Source organism: Cervus elaphus, chromosome 29 (assembly GCF_910594005.1).
Source record: "Cervus elaphus chromosome 29, mCerEla1.1, whole genome shotgun sequence".
NCBI classification, from domain to species: Eukaryota; Metazoa; Chordata; class Mammalia; order Artiodactyla; family Cervidae; genus Cervus; species Cervus elaphus.
The window spans coordinates 49,797,446-49,816,810 of NC_057843.1; the positions used below are offsets into that span (position 1 = coordinate 49,797,446).

Genomic DNA, 19,365 nt, shown 5'->3' on the forward strand with positions numbered 1-19,365 from the left:
GGGTAAATTGTTGTAGCCATTACATTGAGCACTTACACATTCCCTTTATGGGTCTATGGAAGTTAGGCAGTAACTAAAATAAAAGAATAGAGCCATTTCAGCATATCACTGTAAGAATTCAAATTAATATGATACATTTGAGATATGGGAGTAAACGCTTGTGACTGTCCAAATCATTCTCCGCCCTGGGTCTTTATCACTTTAGTTTATTGCAGCTTTAAACCTATTTCACAATTTAGCTACAAAATGTTGGCATGTTTGAACCAAGAGGGAGGAAAACTTGTGAAGCCCTGTTTTTCTGCTAAATTGCCTGCCTCTATCTGAGTGATGCAAACATCGCAATCAGGCAATATCCAGTGTTTGGAGTATTAAAATAATTCATTGGTTAATTTTTAGTCTTGTGAACACCTCAGGAAATTAATATATATTAAATTCCCTTACTTTTTAAAAATTTATGCAGATGTGAGGTATTTGTCCAGGTAAGTCTGTGTCTTCAGTTACTGCAAAAAACCGTAAACATGGCAATGATTCTTTTGGTAAAACACTGTACTGGATTTATCTTTTATGTCAACAGTAAGTACTTAGGACTGACAGAAGGGAAATACTTGCCTCCCGAGAACATTTTCTTAAACACCACTTTTGACTTTCTATTTTATAGATACAAACATTTACTTGGTAGGCATAATGGTTATTTAAACTCTCATTTTGGGTTTATTTGACATATATTTAAGATCAAACAAGCTGCTGAGATAAAGGTCAATGGACTTTTTATGTTAAGAAAAAAAAATAATAAAACTTCAGCTAGCTCAGGAATTGCTGAGATAAAGATATTAATCCTACAGTTAATCAGGTAGGAGTTGAAGCTTTAAAAATAATTGAAAACAGGGCTCCAAGCACAGATTATGATTTTTTTAAGTCTATTTAGGATTTATATTGAATAGTGAGACTAGCCCTGAGCTTCATAACAGAGAAATCTTGTTTCTGTTACCACTCATAGTATACAGTTGGATAAATTGCTGGATTTAGCTGGGTTTCAGTTTTATTATTTGGAAAATTGGGATAATAATTCTTCACTTATTTCACAGTACTCATTCATTTTATTCATTTTGTATATGCTTAATGGGCAACCACACTGTGCCAGGTGCAGCCAAGGCAGCAATATTTACAAACAGTAAGAAAACAGCTTGATCAGATAGAGAGTAACTGAGGAAGATAAGAGAACACTTTTTCCGAGGAAGTGATATTTGAGTTAAGATCTAAAAGATGAGAAGGAATTAGGCAATGGGAAATTGGAAAAAAGGGAATGCTAATTCAAATGGGACCACATGTGCAAAGGTCCTGAGAAAGGTGGCCAGTGGGGATTGGCGCATAGTGAACGAAAGGGAAAAGTGTTAGAAGATGATAATAGAAAGATACATAGGAGCCAGATCTGCTAAGCCAGACCTCCTTGTGGGCCAGATTACCAATTTTTAATTTTATTATAACAGGAAGTAGTTGGCTAGTTTTACAAAGGAGCATGATATTATCTTAATTACTCATGTAGAACAATGTAAAGAAAAGATGGAAATCAATACTGCCGTTTTCTGGGATAAAATAAGACAAAAACCTGATGAATTGTTAATCCTGTTTGCAAAAGTGCAAAATTCTTAAATTGGGCAATGGTGCTAAAACATGCAGATCATCCAAAACACTGGCATTTAAAAAAAAATTATATTGGAATATAGCTGATTAATAATGTTGTGATAGTTTCAGGTGAAGAGTGAAGGGATTTAGCCATACATACATGTGTATCCATTCTTCCCCAGACTCCCCTCCATCCAGGCTACCACATAACAGTGAGCAGAGTTCCCTGTGGTATACAATAGGTCCTTGTTGGTTATCCATTTTAAATATAGCAGTGTGTACATATCGGTCCCAAACTCTCTAACTATCTCTTTCTCCCATTCTTCCCTCCTGGAAACCATAAGTTTGTTCTCTAAGTCTGTGAACACTGGTATTTCTTGCAAGTGTTTTGGGCCAAGTTTATGCATGGGTGTGAGGGGCAACAGATCTGCCTTGTTGGTATTTTGCTTAAACTGATGTTCAGATGTTGTTGCCTCTGAGTATTTATCCACAGGAGCTTCCCTGGTGGCTCAGATGGTAAAGAATCTGCCTGCAATACAGGAGTCCTGGGTTTGATCCCTGGGTTGAGAAGATCCCCTGGAGAAGGGAATTTATCCATGGAACTAGATGTCACCTGGGAACTAGCATTGGATTAAATATCTGTCCCCCATGATTGAAAGAGTAGGTAGTCCATTTGTGCACAATCATGAAGTCATAGCCCTTGGATATCGTGGACAGATAGTGTCAATAAAGCAGGACTCCAGAGGAGATATTGATAATGCAAATAAAGCCTTGTATATCTGATGGTATAACTATGATGATATTTGGGGCTACTTTATACATCTTCTCAGTGCTTGATAAACTCTCAGATGGATGAAAATAACATTTTCCTACTGAGACATCTGTTGAAATATCAAAGCAGTTTACTCGAAAAGAGGAAGAAAAACATGTTCTGATCTTTACGACTTGAGATAGTTATTGAAAATTTAGAAATCATTATTGATCCTCTACACGGAAAGCAGAAACTAAGAAGATAGAGTCCACATTAAGTAGAATATGGCAAGACCTAATGGTTACTGTGAGACAACTTTTAATTTTTAATAGTTTCAATTATTAGTACATATATCACTTGTGAAGTTTTAGTTCTGAAACTTTATTCACTTGGTTATGGAATGAACTGATCCATCACAGATAACTACACCTCTCTTGGTACTATGAACATTATTAATGTTTTTAATTATCTCCTAGAATTGAGTTTGCATAAAATTCTACTTGAAATCCAATTTTATTTTAAATATAGATTGGGCTCATAGCATTTTAAAAGGGCAAAGCTGATAATTAAAACCCTAAAACTATACAGATTGTATGGGAATATGATGGGGGTAGGTTTGTACTTCACCGTGGCTGCACAGGTGAAGATAGCAACATACTCATGTCCTTTTCTGGATGTTTTTTTCATCAGTCATTCATGATGACCATGTCCTCACCTCTTGAACTTAGAGTTGGCCAAAAGGGAAATCACTAGATTCTGATTCAGGTTGGGGTTGGGCATGGGAGTGTGCACTTCTGCTAAGCTCCTGGGTGCTGTCAGTACTTCTGATCTGATGCCTCTAATCCTGGGGCCATACTTTGAGAACCACCAATTTATAGATTTTTACTTATTTTCAGGACAGTTATGTTAGATGTCGTTAACAACATTTAGGAGACTGAGTCGTTTATGCTTTTTCATTTTTGTTTCAAAATCACCAGCCATATTTTCATAGTTTACAGTAGCTTCATGTGACCCATCCTTTAGCATAATCAGTCGTATTTTGTTGTGACTCAGGTGGTCACAGTTGGTGGAAAACAGTCCTTTACTAAGAGATGTTGCAAGACTTCATTCCTTTGATAAAAAGAAAGCTTTACATGTCGTGAATGGTTCTCAGGGTTTCTATTTGCACTGTGTAATTCCAAATGTTGAAGTGGTTGCTATGGCTATAGGGGAGCTCTTTAATTGAATAAAGCCAATTTGGTAATATATTTTAATCCAAACAACTCCTTAACTTTTTGCTTTTCCATTTACATCACCTGTCCAACGAATTCACTTTTATTCCCAGACCTTTCCCTATACACATTTTTGGGGATCAGGTTTATTTGAGGTATTATTTGCATACATTAAAATCTCTATATAGTTCTGTAGGTTTTGACAAATACATATAGTCATGTGACCGCCTTCAAAATAAAGGTACAGAACAATTCTGTCAGAAGAAAACCTCAGAAGAACTCTCTAGTGCTCCTTTGTAATCAGCCTCTTGCTGCCGCAGTTCTAACAGACTCTTTGCAACCGCATGGACTGCAGTCCACCAGGCTCCTCTGTCCATGGGGATTCTCCAGTCAAGAATACTGGAGTGGGTTGCCATGCCCTCCTCCAGGGGATCTTCCCAACCCAGGGATCAAACCCAGGTCTCGTGCATTGGAGGCGGATTCTTTACCATCTGAGCCACCAGGGAAGCCAGTCAGACTCTTGCTGCACCCCAATTCTTGGCAACCACTAATGTAGTTTCTGGTCGATATTGCCTCTTCCACAATGTCATATTAGTGGAATATGCATTTTTATGCAACATTTTGAACCTGGTTTCTTTCCCTTGTTAAAATGCATGTGAGATTCATTCCTAATTAATTAATGAGTAAATGCATTCCTTTCAATCATTGAGTAGTATTCCATTGTGGGTATACCAGTTTGTATATTCATTTACCAATTGTAGGACAATGGGTTGTTTTCAGCTGTTGGTGATTATGAGTAAAGCTGCTATAATACTCATGTACAAGTTTTTGTATGAATGTAAATTCTTATTTTTCTTGGAGAACATATAATATAGGAGGTGGATTTTTGGGTCATATCATACGTGAATATTTACTTTTATAGGAAACTGCTAAACAATTTTCCAAATATTCCCAACACTGTGTGACCTTCTATTTACCTGCATCCTCACCATCATTTGGTTTTGCTGTTTTTTTCTTTTATTTAATCCATTCTAATAGGGCTTCCCTTATAGCTCAGTTGGGAAAGAATCTGCCTGCAATGCAGGAGACCTGGGTTTGATTCCTGAGTCAGGAAGATCCCCTGGGGAAGGAAATGGCAGCCCACTCCAGTATTCTTGCCTGGAGAATCTCATGGACAGAGGAGCCTGGCGGGCTCCAGTCCATGGGGTCGCAAGAGTCGGACACGACTTAGCAACTACACCACCACCACTAATAGCTGTGTATCTGTGACATCTTAAATACAAGTGGCCAATAGCTGTGTCCAGTGGCAGAGCCTCAAGAGCTATAAAAATGGGACCCAACCTCACATCTGCTTAGATAGAGAACTGAACCCCTGACTGGACACCTCTCCCACCTCTCAGCTGCCATTGTTCCACAGATGCTATTGCTTATCCCCTGCTGTGGGTTCTGTGTTTAGGGTCACTTTCCTGTAAGTGTTAACACGGCCAGTCTCCAGGAAGGACCCAGATAAGGACAAAAGAACAGGGCATCTCTGAACAGCCATTAGAACGAGACAGAGCTTCTCCTGCTAAGAAGGTTTTTTAACTGAGGGTGATGAGACCATCAGCTGTCTTAAGCACACGTTGTTTCTGTCACATGTTCTTAATGCTCACAGCTTTTCCCTCAGTCTTCCCTTTTACGGATAAAATGTGTCATTTAAAATTCTGTAGAGCTCAGCATAGCTTCTGTTTACCACTATGATAAAATATAGGAAATTCTAAATCTGGTTATACTAAATACATTTTTCTAAAAAAAATTTTTTTGGGGGGAAGATGGCTTTTGAAATAATTAAAAGGATGAATAAAAGAACAAAACATACCAGTAACATTAGTGCTAAAATCAAATTGATTAGATACTTTCTCATTTAAACTTACTTTCATTAATTAGATAGGAATAATTGAACAAAGATCATAGAATTCAGAGTAAATTGTTCTATTTCTGCAGAATTAGACGGATAGATTAGAACCATGGTTGTTCACCTGTAGAATCATTTAGAATGCTTTTTCAAAGAAAATACTTGTGCCCTGGCTTTAACTCATATCCTTACATCAGAATCTCTGGGCTGGATATGGAGGGAAACTAATATTTAGTATTTTTTTTAGCCTCCATATAATTCTAATGTATAGCAAGGGTTGAGAGTCATTGAATATAAAGAGAAAATTTAGTGTTCCTGGTGTAATTCTAGAAATGTGACCACCTATCAGAATGTGTTTGTTTCCATGTAGTATGTGGAAATGCTTTCAAGTTGCAAAGGTGATCAGTAATGAAAAGAATAATGTAGGCTAGGTGTGCTCTTTCCCTCTCAGCCTCTCTTGGACTTTCTACTTTGTGTGTATGTGTGTGTGTTTATTTGTGTGATATGTGTCTTACAAGCAGGTGGATTAGATTAAATATTAAACAATAATTTATTTTAGTTTCTCCAGAAATTACTTACATATGGGTTTTTTAAAACTTTTAAAAAAAATAGCTGACTATAAATAGCAGTCATAAATGTTTTTATCTGATGCATATAGTATGAGGATTATATTACACTAAGGGCATAATTATTCATTTTGGAAAGAAATGGATAGAAGAAAGTAAAAGCCTAACACCATTTACAGTTCAATCGTACATAACTGTTACAAACATATTATACATTGAATGTGAAATCCAATTCTTATCTATAATAGACTAATATGAAAAATTATTTCAGTGCTCTTGGGAGAAACATTCTGATTCAACAGAGAAGATGTAAATTTCAAACTTGCAATTGACACAATGCGGTTGTCGGAGTCAGGTCAGAATGTTACATGCGTCTCATCAGGGTCTTTATTTTGTTCACTCTATCTTCAGTATCTTTGGATCAGTGCTTGACTTAGAGTGTGCTCTCAGTAAAGAACCAGATGTTTAGGCACGCTGTGAATATATAGAGCAAAATATAGAAAATGACATTCTATAATCAACAGAAATGTAAATTTCTATCATTTACATTTAAGAAGTTGAAATATAGACTGGAGGAGAACCAAATTAAAAAGGGCATCTGAGGATATTTTAGTTGGCCAAGTGCATTCTGCTAAAAATATTTCAATCCTAAGCTACTTCTAATAGCAGGGCATCACCCAGGGAGGTCATAGGATCATGATTCCATTCTGGCTCCACCATACCTAGAATTGAGATGGGTTATGTTCTGGGCTCCAAGTTTTCTGGGGAAGCATAGCAGATGTTGGCATGTCTAGGGGAAGCAACTTTGCAACGGCTTGTCTCACGAGGGAAAAAATGGAAAAACTCGGATGTTCAGCCAAGAAGAGGGAAGACCCAGTCGGGACGTGGTGGTTGTCTGGCACACACAAGGAGGACGACCGTATGGGTTGCCATCACAAGCTAGAACCAGGAATGAGGAGTGGCTTTAGACTGATTATCTGGAATAACTTTGTAACAAATGTGCTGCCCCAGAAAATGCAGTGCTGTATGTTTAAAGGTTGAAGAGTAGATTCCTGCACTCAGTGGAGGAAAGGCAGATCAAAATTCTGTATAAGTTTTTCCCAACTCTGTTCCTCTCTGATTTGTTTTGAGGCAGATCTCCTGTCCTGCGTGAATAGTGGGGTAGATTGTAGGTTTCTCACTTGAACCTGGGAAAATCTGGTGCTTACTCTATTTTCTCTGTCTTGCATTTCCCTGGTGAAGTTGTCATACCTGTTTCTTGCTTGCTTGGTATTTGTAGTCAAGATGTTTTTGATCATCCACTTTTATGATGAACTATAGGGACATAGATTCTGCTATACACTGCTGATCAGGTAGCTTTAGAATAAAATAATGAGGCCTCATCTTGGTGAGGGCAAAAGGGTAGGATAAGGAGTGGGTATTTGAGTGTGCACATTGAATCAAATGTGGTGATAGAAAACCCTTTGAATAAATTTTAAATAAAAATCAAAGTGCTGTGACTAGAAAAAGCATAGATTTTTTGAGATCAGACTCAGACATTTTTCTCACTTGGGCACGTTACTTGGCCCCTCCCGGGTTTGGACTGTTTTCTTCTCCATAAAATTAGAATAATTCTCCTTCTTTTTCAGGGCTGTTGGAAAGATTGGATATTATGTAGGAAAGCATCAGCAAGTAGTAGCTATTGTTGTTAGTAGTATTAATTACATAATGGCTTTGAAAAAACAGTGACTTACTCCTCTTTTTCTGGGCAAGTTGCTCTATCTTACTTTTCAGTTTGTTTTGAAGATTAAGCAAGAGCGTGCTAACAGAGGTGCTGAGCAGAGTACAGGGCTGATGCTCATCACTATATGGCTTCCCTGGTGGCTCAGATGGTAGAGCATCTGCCTGCAATGCAGGAGACCCCGGTTCGATCCCTGGGTCAGGAAGATCTCCTTGAGAAGGCAATGGCAACCCACTCCAGTATTCTTGCCTGGAAAATTCCATGGACGGAGGAGCCTGGCAGGCTATAGTCCATGGGGTCGCAAAGAGTCAGACACGACTGAGCGACTTCATTTTCACTTTCACAGCTACATAGAAACTGAAAACTGAATACCTAGAGAGTCCTGAAAATTATGAGAACTAAACAAACTCCAAATACAAATAGTCTAGTTTCATTTTCTTTGCTTCTCATGCACGTCTACTGAGATACTAGTTCTACGTTGTAATAGCTTCTTATTGCTGCAGTAACAAATGACCACAAACTTAATGGCTTAAAACAACACAAAATTATTATCTTTCAGTTCTTAAGGTCAGAGGTCCTAACCTAAAGTGAGGATGTCATCAGAGTTGTCTTCCTTCTGGAGATTCTAGACAAGATGAGATTGTAGACTCATCTCCTTGCCTTTTCCTTCTAGAAGCCACTTGAATTCTTTGACTTGTCTGTCAGCCCCTCCTTCATCATCAGAGCCAGCAACATAGCATCTTCAAATCTCTAGGTCTCTCTCTTTGACGCCTTTTTCTTTCTCCCTGTCTCCCCATCTCTGATCTCTGTTTCCATCTCTCTCTGACCTATGCTTCCGCCATCACTTCTGTCTGACTTTGCCACCTCCTTCTTATAAGAACCCTTGTGATCTCATTGGGCCCACCCAGATAATCCAGGATAATCTCCCTATCTCACAACTCTTAATCACAGCTGCATTGTCCTTTTTGCCATGGAGGGTGATATAGCCACCGGTTCTGAGGATTAGGATAGGAACATTTTTAGGGGACCATTATTGAGCCTGTCACATGTATGCATGTTTTAGAAAGTTGCTCTAAAAAAAAAAAAAATAGAAAGTTGCTCTAAAATCATAGAGGTAATACATTTTCGCTTGAGTATCCTGATTTTTAAAAAATGATTATAATGCTTTTGCTCTGATTTCATGTATTCTAATGCAGTTCTCTGAAGATCTGATTGACTTGAAACTTCAAGTCTAAGGAAGACATTTTTCATATCATTTTGTGGCATTTCATGGCCCAGTGAAATAGCATCCAAGGTGCTTGATACCAGGTATTATACTTATTAAACTTAGAATGCCCCTTGAACTTCAAGGTGAAGGTGTGCCTTAAAGATACTTTCTCACCTACGTGAAGACACTGTTGTAAGTGTCTTGGGGTCAGTGGTAGAATAGGAAATAAAGATCAGGTTTCCTGTCCCCATGGAGGACAGGGATGGCCTCTCATTACTCTCAGGGATGCTTTTCAACGCTTTCTTTTCTGTATCTGCTCAAAGTAGACAGAAATGTCCGTAAAAACATCCCCTCTGCATACAACTCTTAGGAGCACTGTCTTATGGGTAATTGTTTTAAATTCACCCTTAGAAACCTTTTATTTTAAACATCTTTTAGAGTAGTTAACATATGCTGTGGAGTTAGGCTATCTGGAGTCAACCTGAGCTTGACCCTTTCCTAACTGTGTGGCTCTAGGCAAGTTCTTAAATTTTGTAAGCTTCTGCTTTTGTGCATATGAAATGGAAAACCGTGATACCTACCTCATACTTTTGTGAGGATACAGGGCAGTGATGCTGGGCAGTTCTTTTGTACTTTATAAATATTAGCAGTTCGTCAGATTTCTGCAGTTACTTGCCTTCTAATTTAATATTTAATGAATTCAACAGTCTTCTTATACATACCACTTTGGTTCAGAGATTCTAAGAGGTCATTGATTATGATAAAATTAGAGAGGGAAATATAAAGGCAGATTTTGTGATCATGTGGTTGTTCATAATAAATTCTTAATTTTTGAGCATGTTTGCATGTGATAATGTCATTCATTCATTCAACATTTAAGAAGAATAAAGTGTGTGTTATGTTATGTGTTAGTGTTATATCACAGAAAGGGTTATAAAGAGATTTGCAAGAAGCCTTCCGTAAGGTTTAGAGACATGCTCACTGTTGCTTTGATTACCTCAAGAGCATGGGCCATTCATTCATTCAATTATTTATTGGGATACCTGACACTGTTAATAAGAGCTTGGGCTGATCCAGCAGTGAGTAAAACAAAAATTCACGTTCTATGAAGCTAACATTCTAGTAGAGGAAGACCAACAATAAATGGGACAAATACAAAGAATATATAATGTTAAGAGGTGATAAGTGTGAAGGGGAAAATTAAATCAGGGAAGGGGCAATGGGGTATGCTGAAGAGAGAGATGGTAATTTCAAGTGGGGTGGTCTCAGAAATCCTCCCTATGAAGCAGGCATTTGAATAAACACTTGAAAGAAGAGAAGATGTGAGTCATAGAGATTTCTAGAAGAGCATTTTTTTGGCAGAGGAAAAGCAGGTGTAAAGGCCCTAAAGTTGGAGAGTTCTTGGTAACTTTGGAGAAAGCAATCATGGCCACCCTCTCTTTGAGTCTCCTTTAAATGTTACAGAGTCTGGAATACAGAAGGCAAATAATAACAATGGTTTAAATACTTTCAGAGAAGTACAAAGGAGTCACCACAGTCAACATTTTAATGAAGGGAAATCAGTGTACCCTGGCACTGCTTCTGGAGCTTTCTGTCTGAATGGAATTTAGCAAGCAGAAGTTTCAAATGTTAATTGTGGGCATTAGAAAGATGTTGACCTGTAAGAATAGTAATCTTACTGACTTGGTTTCACCCCACCTCACCTGAGAGGATGGGAGAAAATCTGGACTGAAGAGCCCCATATCACTGGGTTCTTGCATTTGCCAGTCTCTGAATCATTCTAAGATGGGAGAGAGAACCAGAAGTCATTAGAGGAGCTACAACTTTTGAATTCACCATTATTGAGGTGTAATTTAAATATCCCCCAAGGCAGCCATTTTTAGATAAGATTAGATGAGCTTTGACAAACATATACCCCGAGGTGCGCTGATAAACACTAGACAAGTGACTTTGAGAGAAAAAAAGAAACCTTAATTGTAACCTTTGCCAATTTTTCCTGATGTGCTCAAAACATCTGCCTTTGTTGATGTCAGGTCATCAATGTGATGTTCCTGAAGAATGTGTTGGAAAAAGATGTATTTGGATTTTGCAAACCTTCACTGAGCTAGTTCCAGCATGCCAGAGCACTTATCACTGATGGAATTACCATCACAGTCATGATACAGAAATTCCCCAGACTCAGAAGTTTCTCCAGGCTTTCCCCAAGGTTATCATGATCTGTTGTCATGATAGAGTAACTGTCCTAGAATTTCTTATCAGTGGAATCATACAGTATGTACTCTTGGTGTCAGCATGCTCTTTTGACCTTCATCTGTGTTGCTGCATGCATCATCAGAGGTTTGTTCCTTCTTATTACTGGGCATTCCATTCTATAGATATACCATAGTTTATTTATCCATTCACCTGTTCATGGATATTTGCATTGTTTCCAATTTGGGGCTGTTATTAAGAAAGCTGCTATAAACATTTGTGTGTGAGTTTATGCCTGGAAATAGGTCTTCATTTCTCTTGCATAAATACTATAAATGAAATGGCTGGATCAATAGGACGATATATGTTTCATAAGAAATTACCACATGATTTTCCAAAGATGTTGAACCATTTTCTCCTCCTACTAGCAATGTATAAGAGTTCTGATGCTCCGCAATCTCATTAAAAATCGATACTGTCTGCCTTTTAAATTTTAGCCATTTTGGTATGTGTATAGTGCTGCTATTATTCTAATTTTCATTTGAGCATCTTTTCACATGCTTAGTGGCCATTTGTATATCTTTTGTGAAATGTCTGTTCAAACTTTTGCTCATTAAAAAAAATCTAGTTGTAGACTGGTGGTAAAAAAAAAAAAAAACAAAAACTTTATCAAAAAAGAGTACAGAATTTGGGGATATATGTAAGTTGGAGATGATGGGAAGGAAAATAAGGCAGACAAGCAGCCTAAGAGAGCTACCGGTTCATCGAGGTGGCTACAGTGTCTGTGATCTCAGCGCTTCATAACCAAGGTGACCAACTCTCCCAGTTTGCCTGGGACTGATCCAGTGTAAGCACTGAAGAGTCCTGTATCCCTAGAAACATGTGTGTACTGAGCAAGCAGCATGATTGGGCACCTTGTAGAACTGTCTGTAAGAAATCTGCAAACTCTATGTATGTAATGACTATGTCATTATGACTAAGTCATTATGCTGGTGAAGTTTTTAGCTGCCAGCACAAGTGAGTCTGTTAGTGGTGAATAAATTCTGACAGGCCACAAGCTCCTCATCAGGGGTAAAGCCAGTGTGTAATATGGGTCTTCTGGCTTCCAGCTCTCTGCTCAGAAGTTAACAGCTCACCTGTGACATAGGAATTTAGGAACACTGGGAAAGTTCTCTCCTACTGCCAGAAAAAGAGGGGAAGAAAAGCCTCCAAGGATTCTTTTTTTGACAGTGATTTTTTTTTTTTTTTAATTGCAACCACCATGAACTCACTTATTTGGCTTATGTTTTAATTTTCTGATCAAAGATACTTGTCCATGGGCGAACTAAGACAGTGTCTTACTAGTCATTTACACCTTAGTATGAAAGAGTTTATAAAAAGCCTTTCCTAAGAACATAATCTAGTTTGAGTAAAAGTAGTGATAGGAAAATTCTGGGTGCAAGGGTGAAGAGCTACGACTAAGGAAGAAAAAGCACAAATGCTTGACAGAATTGAGAATGAGATGAAATTCATCGACTTAGTGTTGTGTGTAAGAGTTGTGTTGCTAGGCAAGGAAGAGTGTAGCTGTATAAAAGAGGAGTTTAAAAAGATCAAATGGGAAGGAATTATTCTTGTTCCTTTATGTGCTGTTAAGGAAAAGTGTGAGCTTTGATCTGCTATGGATCATGTGCTTCATCTACTCCTTTAGCTCTTGATTATAAGATGTCCCAGGGTTAGTTATGTATTGTTCCTTGTTTTAGCCCTTGTTGCCATTGCATAACATATAAACAGTCATGTTTTGTTTTACATTACCCTAGTGGAGCTAAATGAAACTCCTGCTTATAGATAATATTACTGCTGTGTTTTCATACACTGTCTTTCTTTTGAATCACTTCCAACATGTTATGACATTTTTCTTCTTACTGTTTATTAAATGCCCTCAACATGCACAGTGCTGTTGAAAGAATATAAAAGACACAAAGCTTGCCAATAAGAGGCATGCATATTACTAGAGGAGAGGCATAATGATGCTTTTAGATGTTTTTATATATAGATATTATTTTTATATTTATCTTAAACATATAAGAAAGATATGAAAATATTTAATATAGATTACTTTGTTTGGATGAGGTAGAATAATTGAACTAATGCACACTGCACCTTAGCTCTTGGCTTGCCAAAAGATACAGAGATGTCTCACCTACCATCTTCAGAACCATAATCCCAGCAGACTTGGTACTTCAGTTAGGGTAGAAATAACCCCCCCCCCTTTTATTTCTTTTTTGGGTGCCTTAAATTAATAGCTCTGTGATTCTCATACTGAAGATTTTGAATCAGATATAGCTCTAGTATCTGTAGCTTTAGCAATATAAGTATTCTGACTTTTATATCATTCATTTAAGAGTCTTTTCCCTCCTGAGAACACACGCTGTGTGGAGCCATGTACCAGGAACTGGGAACAAACAGAGGCACCTGTGCCTTGTAGGAACTTACAGGCATGCAGGTAGGGACACAGACATTCAAAGAATAATTGCACTCATCCAGGTATGACTAAAGGTATCTAATCTGAGGATTCTGTGAGATGATGTAATAAAGGAGGCTGACCAGGTCTGGGAGTTTGCAGGCTTCCTCCTTGTGGTGAGACCTAAAGGGTAAGGAAGAGAAAGCAAGGGGCTGCTGCTACAGGGAGAGAGTGTGTATCGGCACCACATGGTCCAGGAACTGAAGGAAGTGCCCGCAAATGTGACTTGATGCGAGGCAAGAGGGAGGCAGCACCCGATCCCACAGGCCCTGCAGGTCGAAGGTGGATCGTGCTCTTTACTCCATGAGTTAGATAAAGCATGTAGACTGGTTCCTGGTACAGCATAAATGTTGATATGATATTATTATGATTTACTTTAAAAACTGTATTATTAAATAATATTAAATCTTACTGTTTATTTTAAGAGCAAAGGGAAGCCACTCAAGGATTTGGAGCACGAGTATGACATATGACAGCCAAATGTACATTTTACACCCAACTCTGACCTCTGTATAGAAAGACTGGCGAGAGGAGGTTGGTGCGAGCAGCTGTGAGAAGCCTAGAAACCAGTGTAGCTATTTAACAGACAGGATATCAGAGCAGACACTGTGGCTCATCTATAGCCTGGAGCTTGGTTTTGCCTGTAGCCCATGACTTCAGAGGTATATAACTTGGAGGGTCTCTTAAGTCACGTGAGATTGTATACATGTAAAATTACTTTTTCAGAAGTTGTCATCTATCCAATTTGGAATGTTCAGTGGAGCCAACTGCTGAATCCAGTGCTTGGTCTGTTTTGGAAGACATTCACTATTGACTATTAAATAGCTTGGAGAATTCATCAGGAAGGCCAAGTTTCAGAAAAGGCCCCCAAAGCCACTACAGAATGGGCCCCCACCAGAGCCGCTGCTTCTGCCTCAGTGAGGCAGCTGAGGAGGGAGGAAGCTACACTGTGAGACCCCTGTAGTTCTTCTCAAATCTCTTTCCAACTGACTGACAAAACAGGATGTGCAAATCAATGCCCAGAAAGCTAGCAACCAGGTACTAAGACCTCTACCACCACCATCATTAAGAAACATAAATGTCTCCAAGAGCATGCCTCACAATGCCATAGTCTGCCTTTTTTGGGTAGAACCTTAATCACGTTCAGAACTCTGGTTGCATAGAATTTAGCTCTGCAGTATAGGAAGACTCACTAGAAGGATGTTGGAATGCATCTTGTGAGCCCATCCATGAGACGCACCATGAAACTTAACTAAATTCACCCCGACGTGAGACAGTCAACAAAGATATACATTTTATCACCTCACAATACCAGCTGTGTGCATTTGGACACTAGGGGCGGCGGAGCCTGGTGGGCTGCCGTCTATGGGGTCGCAGAGTCGGACACGACTAAAGTGACTTAGCAGCAGCAGAGCCTCGACAGCCTCCTTTATCAAATTGAAGATGATGATATTTGTCTTCAAAGGTTCTTGGGGAGATGAAGTTAAATAACATGACATGACAGGCATTCAGTAACTGAAGCATCAGCCAATCAGTGAACACCATTCTGCAACCTGTAGAGCAGTGGTCCCCGACCTTGATGGCAACAGGGCCTGGTTTCCTGGAAGACAGTTTTTCCATTGACTAGGGGGTGGTGATAGTTTCAGAGTGATTCAAGAGCATTGTATTTACTGTGTACTTTGTTTCTATTATTACATCAGCTCCACCTCAGATCATTAGGCATTAGATCCCAAAGGTTGGGGACCCCTGCTATTGAGGCAATAGAGTCCCTTAAAGATGGATATTAAATAAAGATTACTGCTAAAAAGACTTAATGGCCCAAATAGATGTGGCTCTTGTATCATTACAATGGGATTGGATGAGCATATTTTCCCCTAGAAAAGTAGATGGGATTTGGTTGTGTACTGTTTCAGATATTTGTTTGTGTTAAGTTTAAAAAAATAATGCATCCACATAAATAATGTAAAGAAAATCCTTCTCCTTCAGTCTGTCAAGTTTCCTTCTTGAAATACCCCATGCATATAAATGCACATGTCCTCTAGATTCTTCCCTTTTCTCCTGAAAAATTTGGGTCATAATATATGCCTCTCTGCACCTATATTTATTTATTTACCCACTACCTTGAAGATCAATCCATTTCAGTTCATGTAGAACCAGTCACCCATTGACGGCAACCAGTTGTTTGCCTTCTTTTGCTTTTACAAAATTTGCTCTGCCGAACATCCATTCTTGTTCATAAGTGACTATTATATCTGTAGAATTAATTTTAAGATGTAGAAAGACTAAGTCAGAGGTTAAATGCTGTGTATAATTTTATTGATGTGACCAAATGACTCTCCAAACACTTGTACTAGGGCTGTACTGATCCTGCGTAAGCTGCATTTGTGCCTACATCCTTGTCAACAGTGTATCATCAACCCTTTTGATTTTTGCCAGTGAAATAAGGGAGGTGATACCAGAGTAGATCAAGAGGAATCCTGACCAAGAGACAGAGGTGAGGGATTAATTCGAAGATAAGAGGTGAGAGAAGGTAGGATTTAAATATAAATTTAGAAAGAAAACTCATAACCTTCTGCCACTTACCGTATGAAAGGCAGTGACCTGACGAGGCAACGTACCTGCTGTTACATTTGATCTTTATAGCCATGTGAACTCATAAACACTGTCATCTCCCATTTCACTCTGATGCCCAATCTCTGTCCACTACACTTCCTGTGTCCTTATTTCACAGTTGAGGAAACTAAGGCCTAGAGAGGTTAAGTGATGTATCCCAGATTTCAGCGAAGTTAAGTCAGGATAAGGGTTCCACTTTCCAGCTTCCTGTACACTGCATTAGGCCAGGATTCTGGCCTGTACCATTGAAGCTGCAAAGGATCTGAATATATTTTCAGGGTGTATTTATTTCATCCATGGTTTAATAGTTGAGTTTTGAATTCAGTCGTTTCCTATAGTAGAAGAAATTCTGTAATAGTTGAGTGGACATGATCTTAAATACACTAATATTTTTCATGTTAGTAATAAATTCTTCCTCAGAGATTCTCTGTTCCTTTTCATAAAAACTACTATATTTACCCAAGGCGCATTCTTGACAGAAGCTCCATGAGATGAAAGCTCTAAGCTTCTTGGGATTTTAAGATTTTCTGATAAAGGATTAAGCAGCCCCTCCTGAATTCTACCCTTAGTCCTTTGGAATTTTAAAATTGGCCTGTAAATCCTTCTTAAAACACCCTTAGATACTGGGATTGGCACCTGTGCCCTCTTCCTGATTGTTTCCTATTACTTCAGAGTTCAGGATCACTGAGATTAGAAGATTTAGCTAGAATTTCCTCATTTCCCACTTGTTTGCAGAGTCCAGGGTCTCTTCTGTGTATCTGGGCAGTTTCCACTTGAATCAGAAGTGGGAGACTGCAGACATTCATATTTAACGAAGATAAGAAGCATTCAATTAAAGCATGAAGTGTCATTGAGGAGATGACTCTTAAATGGCACAGAAATTTGGTTAATCATCCCTATTGGAAGGGTGGGACGATGTTTGAGAACATGATGAAAAGATGGGAATAAAAATAAACTCTTTATCTGAAAAAAGTAAGCTGAGCCAATGACTTCTGTTTTTTTAAATTAAGAAGGCCTAACTTTGGAATTGTCCTAATTGGAAAATATCCTGATCATGGTCATTCTTTTATAGTAGAGCAGTGGTGGTCTAGCAGTCAAGAAATAGACCCTTAATATATTTGCCCAAAGCAAGGACAGTATAAGTGTTAAAGAATGGAATCTGAGAGCTGTGGTGATCTTAGACATGAAATAGCCTAAAGTCCAATTTTATAGACAATGAAACTGAGGCATAGTAAATATATGCAGTTTTTTCAAGAAGACATTTTTGGTGACTGTAAGCCAAATCCAGAACCAAGCCCTCCTGCATTAGCTCGTTGCATGATTTAATGTCCATTGTGATCCATATTTCATAATCTACTGAAAGAATATGATTGTTTGGGATTGTGTTTGGTTTTTTAGAATGTACAGGGATTTATTTTTACAACTATCCTAAACCTAACTGTTTTTAACTAAAGAAAGGGGTACATAACTGAGAGGACTAATCTGTTAAAGAAATCGTTAAGATAAAGGCAATTAAGCTATTTTCACACAGGAAGCTTAGCTGATAAGACATGTAATCTTTTGTTTTAGAAATTCTGCTTTTATTTTTGCAACACTTGAATAAGGGCTATGTATTTATACTGTCTACTGAAGTCAGGAAACAAACTAGGTAGTGTTTTCTTTGCAAATGATAAACTGCTTAGGACTTGTTTCAAATTAATGATATATGTAATCTAACAAGGTCTTTCATTGTACATTTATCAGAGCAAACAAAATGCAATGTGTTTTTATAACCAGATAGCCATTTGATTTTTTTTTCTTTTCCACATTTGGATATAGATTGATATAGAATTACTTAAAATGCTGCATATAAATTAAACATTAAAAAGGAGATAGGGAGAGCCTAGGCTGCCCCATTATAATCTTTAGTTCTGCAGTCACTGCCTGAAGGACACTCATTTCATATCACATGTCCTTCTTTTGAAAAGTGATCACCAAGGTTCAAGTAACATTTAAGCATGGCCAGCAACTGCATAATTTATGGATTTTTTTTTTTTTTTTTTTGGTTTAATGTTCTTATTTCAGTGAAAAACCAGGAAAACGAAGATTTTTCATACATTAACTCTCTTTTGTTCCTTCCCTCCTGCCTTTGCAGATTGGGGCCCTGAAGGATTACTACCACTTCTATCACAGCAGGACGATTAAAAGGTCAGTTCTCTCAAGCAGAGGAACCCACAGTTTCATTTCAATGGAACCAAAGGTAAGAAGAACCAGTTGGGTGGGGACCAAGAGATAGACCTTCTGCATTTTTCATTGGTAACCTCACACTAGGAGCTCGTAACTAGCACGAAGGCTTAAATTTCAAGAGCGATCATACTATCCTTTGGTCCAGTATCTTTGTTTCCTTTTCAGACCAAAAATAGGCAATGGTTTGATTTCTTCTTGAAATGCCTGTATCATCCTAGTTGTAGAACAGCCCCGGGCTATCAGAAATAGGAGTTGTCATAGAGAAATGAAAAGGGAGTATATGTGAGGGCAGATAAGGATGTAGTCAGAAATAGTGAAGTGTTAACGAGACCATACCTTCTGCGTATTTGCATACAAATCTGAAGTTCCATCTGAGCTCCATAGAGTGGTCTCTTCCAGAAGCTTCAGGTCACCGTGATCCTTGCAGTTTCAGTTGGCGTTAATAGAGCCAGTCCTTTGGGAGCCCAAAGACCAGACCATGGCCTAGACCATGTCTGAGACAGGAGGAATTCTGAGCACAGAATGGGTAGAAGCTGGCTACTTCTCTTGGGGGCTCATCAGAGATCTTTCTTACATGTTGTCCTGACCCCAATCCTCTTGGGCTATATAGAAAGCATAATCCTAGGAGAAGCTAGCAGGACATCTCTGTCTGTGTCTAGATTCTCCCAGTCCCTGTTGCTGGCAGTTCAGCTTTGAAATGAGAGACAGTAAGTGGTAGGGTTGTATTAGGGACAAATAGGCTAGTTAACTGGCAACTAAAGCTCTGGGGATGAGTTAACTGTCTATCCTTATTAAGTTGGAGGAAGGGATTGTCTCTGACAGAGAACCGCTTGGCCTCCCAGATACGGCAAGTAAGGAGGAAGA

The 19,365-nt window shown here is 38.5% G+C and overlaps 1 protein-coding gene across 3 annotated transcripts in view; it reads left to right on the plus strand.

Annotated features, from left to right (window-relative positions):
• Positions 1-19,365, plus strand: part of PCSK5 (proprotein convertase subtilisin/kexin type 5) — a 495,662-nt gene that overhangs the window by 25,802 nt on the left and 450,495 nt on the right. For all 3 annotated transcript variants that reach the window (XM_043891233.1, XM_043891234.1, XM_043891235.1), the window contains exon 2: positions 18,410-18,514. In XM_043891233.1, coding sequence (XP_043747168.1) covers positions 18,410-18,514 — 105 coding nt within the window. The remainder of the gene's footprint in view (positions 1-18,409; positions 18,515-19,365) is intronic.